This window comes from Notothenia coriiceps, unplaced genomic scaffold, assembly GCF_000735185.1.
Source record: "Notothenia coriiceps isolate Sejong01 unplaced genomic scaffold, NC01 NC01_scaffold00021000, whole genome shotgun sequence".
Lineage (NCBI taxonomy): Eukaryota > Metazoa > Chordata > Actinopteri > Perciformes > Nototheniidae > Notothenia > Notothenia coriiceps.
Window position 1 is genome coordinate 41,874 of NW_011353701.1, and position 8,903 is coordinate 50,776.

Here is an 8,903-nt window from a genome sequence, read left to right on the forward strand (position 1 = left end):
CTATGTTCAATCTGAATTCACTTTAAAATAAAAAAATCTATATTGATTCTGACTTTTCTATATCCAACTCACAGGTTTATCATTGCTTTGAGAAATAACATTATGAATGTAACCCTTTTAGAAAGGAAGATCTGGTCATGTGTTCTGGGAAGGTCATTTTCAAGCCTGAGACCTGAAAAACAGGCTCTGGGCTTAACTTCTTTTTGAATGTATTACTGTTTGTTAGTGTGATTTCCTAACTGGTGGTTGAAGTTTTTTTTCCTTGTTAGCCAGTAAAGTCATATTCTGATGAGAATCCAGTGCCACCACAATAAAAGCAGTTAGAATAAAAGCAGTTAGAATAAAAGCCACCCTGACAGGTTAACATACCCATCTTTGATTTTTGTTGTGGATTAGGAATAAGTTATAGTACTCTAATCTAGAAAGTTCAGGCAATCCTACTTTCTTGCTGCTTACCAAAAAAGAAATAACAACACTTGTTTTCAACCACTTCAACCACGCAGCAAGTCCTAAACAAATACAAAAATATGGACAAACAGTGCGAATAAACAAATAAGCAACGTGTCAATCTTTTAAACTGGACTTTAGCGCCGGGGAAAAGCCTAAACTTGATCAGAAAGCAGAATCCCTCATTTGAGATCAGATAGTTAGTTAAGATCTATTTAAGGCTGATTATCAATACATTGTATAGTGACATCTCTTATTGATACAATTATGATTGTGTGAAATGGTGCTGGCTTTCCAAATACACATGAAGTATATCATGGTGTTGAAGTTTTTTCCCCCCACACTAATCTAAACAGCTAATATAAAGATTACAATGCAAATTATCTATAACTTTTGCCAGCTCTTAATCTATAAAACTGAAATCTGTATCACACCACATGAAGTAAAAAGCTGTGTCTGTCTTACCATTTCTAGACAACACATCCTCCCACATTGGACATACTCCATAATAACAGGTTGGGGACACTTGTGCCGACTTTGAAGGGGTTTCCGTTTGGGACAGAGAGTAGCTGCCTTCTGCAGAACAGTTTGAGGTGGTCTTTGAGAAGATCTCGTCTTCCTCAGGAGGGTTGAGACCTACTCCGTAGCCAAAGTCCAACTCTTCACTGGCCGCCTCAGTGGGTTTGCATTTTGTTGAAGCGGAGGTTAATACAGCTTCTGCAGGTTTGGCATTATCCGCATCAGAGGCTCCACTGGCGGCCGAAGAGCTGCTGTCCGTGTCCGTGGCACTGGTCTCTGGACCGGCTAGCACTCGGGCTAACTTCCTCTCAAAGGTGGCTCGGGTGGTCGCTGTGATCGGACCGCACTTGACGCCCGCTCGGGCAAACTCTCCTCGAAGTTCATCCGCACTCAGCCCCCTCAGCCTGCTCAGAACCGCCTCCATGCTTCAGCTCCCTACAACACAACACAACCAGAAAACCTTTATTAGTCCCAGAGAGGCGACATGTACATTGTTACATCAGAAAAGAGCCAAAGACAGCTTAATGTTACCTAAGAAGCATGCATAACAAATATTTAAGATGCAAAATAAATGAAATACATTCAAGCCATTGTGACCAGCAGATGATGATAAACAAAAAAACAATCATGTAGGGGAATTTGATAAGTAGCATTTATCTTTTTTTTTTAGGGATTCAGAATGTTATTTTGAATACCAAATATGATTAATCATAATACTGTTGTTTCAAGTTATACTTCATGAGTAACAAAGTACAAATTCTTCAAGAATGATTTCTACAACACTGGAACAGATCCAGGTAGTCTGTAATTATACATAACCTAGAAGGAAACATACAATTTGATTTGTCTATAAACAGAAAAACATAATTGTATTTTGATTGGAGTACACTATAGCTTATTCATAAATCATACAATTAAAATGAGCACATACCAACACATTGGTAAGACTCAATTAAATGACAAAGTGAGCTAAATAGATTTTTACCTTCCACTATATTCAATATAATGAGCAATCCTATAGCCTGCGACGGCTCTGTGTGCATAACATCATTATTAAATGCCATTCATGCTTTTTAAAATACAAAAAGGTGCCACTCTTTGTTAAATTTAAACTTATTTTACCAACAAGTAACCCCCTTCAGTGCAAAGTATTTCCAGGTAGGGTGCACACACATATATAAGATAGCTTGTCTGTATGCTCAACAACTACACATATTAGTCCCTGAAATGCAATAAAGCAGGTAATACTGAAGTTCTAAGCACTCGTATTGCTAGTTATTTTGTATCAAAACAATCCACACTGTTATGTGAGTAGCATCCGTTAGCTAGGATGCTAATCAACAAGTCAGCTTTAGCAGCCGGGAGTGAGACTGGCAAAGCTAGCAGGAGGGAAACTGCTCAGATGAAGATCGACAATGGAAGATTAAACACAAACACAGTTTGACCTGGAATTATCACGATCACAAATGTATAAAAAATGGATAAACAATGACAATATCAATCGGTTCTTTCGCACACTGTCACGCCCAAGTGTGTCATTCTTCGAGGTGGATGTAACGCAACACATTTGATACGTGAATATGGCGATACTAATCTAAGTTTACGTTTTGACATCTAATAACAAAAGTGTCCCTATACTTACCAAAGAACATTGTTATGTAATACACGCAGAGCTGTTAGAAACCGCCGTTAGTTTTGCAAAGATAAACTGTTGGACAGACACAAAGCTGAAGACGGTCTGCTCTCATTGTTTACAACATATCCTGCGCATGCTCAGTTACAAGGGAGGGAGCACGTTGCATTCCAGTGCTGTGGGGAAATTAAGCTCTGAACGACCTGAGGGTGACAGGCGAGCGGAGATCATTTGCAACCATACAGTCTATGTTTGCAACCGGCATGTGACATTGCACTGACGGAACATGTCGCCACTTTACTCACTCCAAACAGTGACTTTTTTGTAACATATACGGAATTCGTGTTCTAAAAAAGTTGTTTTGCCGTGCCACGAGAAATAATATTATTCAGCTGAGTTATACACAATCTAAATCCCTTTAACTCTACTATAATCCCATATAATTGTATGCTTTGTCATGTCTTTAATCATTAATATCGCTGGTGGACGATTACAAAACAAAACAGAAAGCTACTTTAAGTTGCTTCTGGTGGACGTGTCTTACATGTACGAACTTTCCCCAAACACTTGAACGTTGCATCATACTCTCCCATAGCAGACGTGACAAATCCAAAGAAACGATAACCTAGCAAACTCATGTGCAGGTATTTCTGGTTAAAAACGCATTCACATTGTTTATAATAAATGCAAAAACCGAAATAGTGAAAATGAAGTGCCGGAATAAACACCATATTAGAGTATAATCATGTTGGCACAATCCCCACGTTTGCAGGCCAACTTGTATGAGGCAAGACATACGATATTAATAGAAAAATAACATCGCTACCCAGAATAGACATTTGTTCGTTTAAGGTTGCAAGCAAAGACATTAAGCATGACGTTTGTTGGATTCACAATCCGGTTAAGGAAGCTGAGTCTGACAAGCAGGCTAACTAGCCACTTAGCAAGGAAAGAAGCTAATCAGTCAAGCCACCGGTTAGCATTAGCATACATGAAATACCTACAGTAAGAACAGTTTTTAGTGTCCCTCAAGAGCACATACGCTTAAACATGTTTCACAGTTAACTGTAGTGTAATGTTAGTTGAACATATTATAATTTTTAACAGTGACATGCCCACCTCCACCTCTCCTCCCGGAAACTGTTGCTAGGTGTCTTCTTCTGTTCTCTCACCGCTAATGGTTTCAAAATGCAGACAGTTAGGACCCCGTTGTGGCTAACGGAGTGCCTGATCAAAGCAACGATTACAACTTAATTCAATTCAAATTCAAAGGCTTTGTTGTCAAGCGCATTAGCTACAGTGTAGATAGGGCAACGTCTCAAGAAAATTAAAATAGTGCAAGAAGTAAAAGAGTAGAATACAATAATGCAGATTATGTTGCAAGTGTGCAAGTAATGCTGAAGAACAGGATGAATCATCAGTAGTGGAACAAGTATTCAGATTACTCACTTAAGTAAAAGTACTAGCAATATTACAGAACAGAGGTGGGAGAAGTACTCAGGTCTTGTACTTGAGTAAAAGTAGAAGTACTCAGATCTTGTACTTGAGTAAAAGTAGAAGTAGTCAGATCTTGTACTTGAGTAAAAGTAAAAGTAGTCAGATCTTGTACTTGAGTAAAAGTAGAAGTACCAGAGTGTAGGAATACTCTGTTACAGTAAAAGTCCTGCATTCAAAATGTTAACTCAATTAAAAGTATAAAAGTATTATTATCAAAATATAGTTAAAGTAGCAAAAGTAAAAGTAGTCATTCGGCAGATTGGCCCATTTCAGAATAATATATATGATATGGTTAGATTATAATCATTGTTGCATTAATATGTTTATGTGGATTTACTCCAGGTGAAACTAAAATCTTATTTAAGTGTTGTGTATATTTCATATCATTAATCCATATGTATTATATATATATATATATATATATTGAAGTACCTAAAAGTATTAAATACATGTGGTAAAAATACACCATATACCTCTAAATTGTAGTGGGGTAGAAGAACAAAGTAGCTGAGAATGGAGATACTCATGTTAAGTACCTCGAAATTGTATTAAAGTATAATTCTTGAGTAAATGTACTTCGTTACTTCCCATCTCTGGAAATAATCAGTGGTAGAAAAAATATCCATATTCTTTACTTGAGTAAAAGTACCAATACCACTTTGTTAAAATACTATAATAACTAAACATTTGTAAACATTTTAAAGCAATACATCTTCACATTAAAGAAGCTGGAACTGTGAGTAAAACATCTCTTAATTCCAATTAATTTTTCTGTTAAACCACTCATGGTTTTAGTTACCTAAATACAATGTTGGATGGTTTAATCTATACCAAATAATACATTTAAAAAGTTGCTAAAGTAAAGTGTGTCAAAATCTGAATTTATAAAGAAACTATTCTGTAATACATCTGTAAAATAAATGAGTAAAAACTACATAATTGGCTTCCAAAATGTAGTAGAGTAGAAGTATAAAGTAGTATAAAAGGAAAATACTCGGGTACAAGTACCTCAAATACCTTAAATAGAATTGAGTAAAACACACTGGACACTGCACTTGGTCAGAAACCAGAGGAGACTGTGAAGTCCACCGCAGACGGACCACTTTTGGACAAAATGTCCTTTCCATTAAAGGCAGCTCATTGTGGAATAGCCTCCCAACTGAGATACGGGATTGTCCCACTCTCAATAGCTTCAAAGGTCAACTCAAACAATGGTTGAGAAACAAACATACGTGCGATCACCGCTAAATGCACTTTGTCCCGATAGCAATGAATAAATGAAATGCTTTGACAATAAAAACATTAAAAAATGTCATCTGTGGAAGCCGTAGTACTGTAAAAACCACGACCAATCATCTGAGCCGGCCCGGATAAAATAACTGGATGGCCTACCTGCCTGTCAGCCTTCCATCTGTGCACAAACTTATCTCGTGCCCTCATTGGTCATGTGCGCGTTCGTTCGAAGGGGCAGATTTTTTCCGGTTGTGTTCTTTCAAATTCTAGCGCACTCGAGCTGATTTCTCCATTCTTACCTACCCTACCTTTAAATGAAATTAAATGAAATAAATATCCTTAGTTACTTTCAACAACTGGAAATAATTCAGAACAAACTATAATTAAAGGATGAATAGTGCAATTTTATGATAAATACAATCACATCTCCCAACACACATGTTAAAAAGGAATGAATAAATTCCAATCTTTAAAGAAAAAAAAAAAGCAAATACAGCAGCATGAGCGCAGGTGTTATTACACACTACCCAACGTTACAGTGAAAGGTAGTCTGGAAGATAGAGTCCAATCTTTTTTCAGAACACAGTTTTTCCAAGATATATAAGTTGCCTTAGTAAGCATTCTCTTAACATATTTATTGTCCCTTTTGGAAATGTATAAGCATACAATGGTGGTAAAAAAAAAAAAGTGTTTTAAGTGTGGGAATGAGCAGCTGCAGCACAGTTGCATGCAGAAAGCTTGTGTACCATCCAATGGCCTCTCTGCATTCACATAATAGTGCAGCTGTACAGTTTTGCATTTTATATGTCATCTTAGTTACACTATTAAACAATTATGGATTTACAATCATACAAAAAAGAAGAATGTATTCATATATTAACCTCTGGAAACAATTAACTTAGCCCAAATACCCATACAACAAGTATAACATCCGATTAAGGGGTTGTCTTTTCTTTTTTGTAAATACATTATGTACCAAATGTAACAGAAAATGAACACGTCTGATTGCACCTGTTAGGAGTAGCGTTTCTGCTTCGTCGTGCAACTTTCTCTCCACGTCAGTTGTTTGAGATCATTTGAACTTATTTTACAATTCTTCAGTAAGGGGTTTGAACACATATACACGTTAACATATTACATCTTGCACACACCCTCAGCAGTCTTATGCTCAGTCAAACCCACTTAGTCCTTTACAGCATATTACAGATCGCTTAAGGCTTTTTTTTGCGTACAAATGACTGCAGTCCATGCTAGACAAAACACCCCCATATATAACTGAGATCAATGGTTTTAGAGTTGAAGAACCCATGGTGATATGGTAACAACAAATGTATGAGAAACACTGCATTAGAACAAGCGGAAATACAAAATAAGAAACCACAGTTTTGCATGACTTTGTGATGTTTAACCGTGTCAGTTAAATCATAGATGACCGACTTCACTCACACAGGCACAAAGAAATGGAAGAACAGTTCACAGCCAATCAGGAGACAGACTCACGGGTTGTTTCTTTCACCAAAAACACTTTTTCAAATAATGTCAGCCGTCATTAAGCAGCATTCAAAGCCACTGATGTAATATTACCAGGAGGAGGATGACTAAATACCGTTAAGTGGACTCACGGGGAAGAACTAGCCCAAGCGATTATTACTTTAACAGTCTTTACTAGACCATTTTGGTATCTACCATAACAAAACTGAAGATAAATGATCCTCTCGGGGAGGCTGTCAGATAATTTCTCTTTACTCGAAATAAATAAATGTAACAATAAGCATAAAAAATATAATAACAACTGTCAAATAAAGAGGAAAGAATAAAAGCTATGGTAGATGAAGTATTACTTTGCGAGAGCACTTCTGTGCTGATGGGAGAACGCCAAATGTTGGCAGCAATTGTTAAGAAAAGAGAACCTTCAAAAGTGCCTTTGTGGATAAAACTCCACGCTTCCCTCTAATGGCCTGAGAAAAGTTCTTCTGTCATCACTGCTGCGGCTCTGCTTCATTGTTATTGTCCACCAGCATGTTGTTTAACGGCGTTGGTGATTTGGAGACGTTGTTTTCCAGCTCCAGTTGAGCCTCCTCTGCGTTTGTCCACGAGCTCATGGACTCATGTACTGTCACCGTGTGCTCTTCCATCTGCTTTTGGAGAATGTCCATCTCCTCCCTGGGGAAAAAAACAGATTCATTTTCATAGTTCCCTAGCACTACTTTCATCATTTTACATTTAATATTGAATACTCCATTCTTACACAATAATATCCTGCATTATATTTGTTACTGGAGATTTGTATTTCCACATGTATATATTTTTTTATCTTTTTAATGCTATTTTATTTCTATTTCTGAAATATATTGGACTGTTTATTTCTGTGTCTTAGTTTCTCTTATGTACATTGCCTTGTGTTTTCTTTTGCTGCTGCAACGCAAACATTTCCCAAATTGGGATCAATAAAGTGTCTATCTATCTATCTACCTACCCACCTACCTACCTACCTACCTACCTACCTACCTACCTATCCATCTACCTACCTACCTACCCACCCATCTACCTATCCATCTACCTACCTACCTACCTACCTACCTACCTACCTACCTACCTACCTACCTACCTACCTACCTACCTACCTACCTACCTACCTACCTACCTATCCATCTACCTACCTATATACCTACCTACCTACCTGCCTATCTATTAGGGATGTAACGATACAAAAAACTCACGGTACGATAATATCTCGATATTGAAAAATAAAGGAAACAAATGTGAATTTCTTTTTTTTTTAATTTGCATTTTTTTTTCTTTATTAAATAATAAATCTGATTTGTACAGCATTTGAGTAGGATAGTAGTAATTTAAAGTGTCAACAATATAATAATCAGAACCTGCAATAGAATAAATCATGTTTCACTTTTCTACTACCCATCTCTCATTGTACTATGTTTTAGTTTTCTTTTGTATATTCCAATCTGGTGCAAATACTTGTCGTTATTCTTTTATTAATGATACATATATTGTTTTACATATTTTCTTTTAATAATCATTCAATTTTTGACCTTCTCTTACAACTTATTTCCATATGTTCTTTATGTTTGCACCGTCATACACGTGTGTAAACTTCCCTGGCAATAAAGTAGAATAGGAGTCTTACTTGAGGTGCCGTAGACAGTTGTGCAGGTTGTTGAGTGGCTCTTTGTTGACAGAAGTCGATGGTTTTAACAACTCATCCAACAGAGAGGCTGGCACTGGGCAGTCTGGGATCTTAACCGGTGTCACTGGGTTCGATGGGCTCCCGTCGCTCTTCAGCTCCATGCGCTGCTGCTCCAAACAAAAACAAATCACAGGGATGCATTCATTCATTCATTTATCTACTGCAGGCATTTCTTATTTGGAGATACACTTACACCACTGGCCTTTAAAAGGTCCCCTATTATACAGCTTTTCATCAATATAGGTCTCAGATAAATACAGAACATGTCTCTGAAGTGTCTCTCCAAACACCAAACAGATCATTGCAGCATTACCCATAATCCCCTCTGTTTCAGCCTTGTTTCCAAAGTGCTGATTCTCTGTCTGT

At 37.1% G+C, this 8,903-nt stretch overlaps 2 protein-coding genes across 3 annotated transcripts in view; both read right to left on the bottom strand.

Annotated features, from left to right (window-relative positions):
• LOC104953040 (ankyrin repeat and LEM domain-containing protein 2-like) overlaps positions 1–3,807 on the bottom strand; it is a 6,465-nt gene extending 2,658 nt beyond the window's left edge. Inside the window, exons 1-2 of one of the 2 annotated variants that reach the window (XM_010779959.1) lie at positions 3,719–3,807; positions 913–1,401 (exon numbers count right to left, since the gene is read on the bottom strand). In XM_010779959.1, coding sequence (XP_010778261.1) covers positions 913–1,390 — 478 coding nt within the window. In that variant the 5' untranslated portion in view covers positions 1,391–1,401; positions 3,719–3,807. Of the gene's footprint in view, positions 1–912; positions 1,402–2,608; positions 2,736–3,718 lie in introns of those variants that run through there. The other variant, XM_010779958.1, reaches the window with a different exon arrangement.
• A 1,908-nt stretch (positions 3,808–5,715) lies between these two features.
• On the bottom strand, positions 5,716–8,665 carry LOC104953041 (golgin subfamily A member 3-like). Its single transcript, XM_010779960.1, has 2 exons — positions 8,478–8,665; positions 5,716–7,492 (listed from the first exon to the last, which is right to left on the bottom strand). Exons 1-2 carry the CDS (start codon positions 8,636–8,638, stop codon positions 7,309–7,311), a joined length of 345 nt encoding a protein of 114 aa, XP_010778262.1. The 5' UTR covers positions 8,639–8,665; the 3' UTR covers positions 5,716–7,308.
• Positions 8,666–8,903: the final 238 nt, after the last annotated feature.

Excerpts from the sequence above, each read along its gene's own strand:
- LOC104953041 (XM_010779960.1), bottom strand. The coding sequence starts at position 8,638 with ATGGAGCTGAAGAGCGACGGGAGCCCATCGAACCCAGTGACACCGGTT. Across the intron at positions 7,493-8,477 it reads AACTGTCTACGGCACCTCAA|GGAGGAGATGGACATTCTCC; the intron begins GTAAGACTCCTA and ends TTTTTTCCCCAG.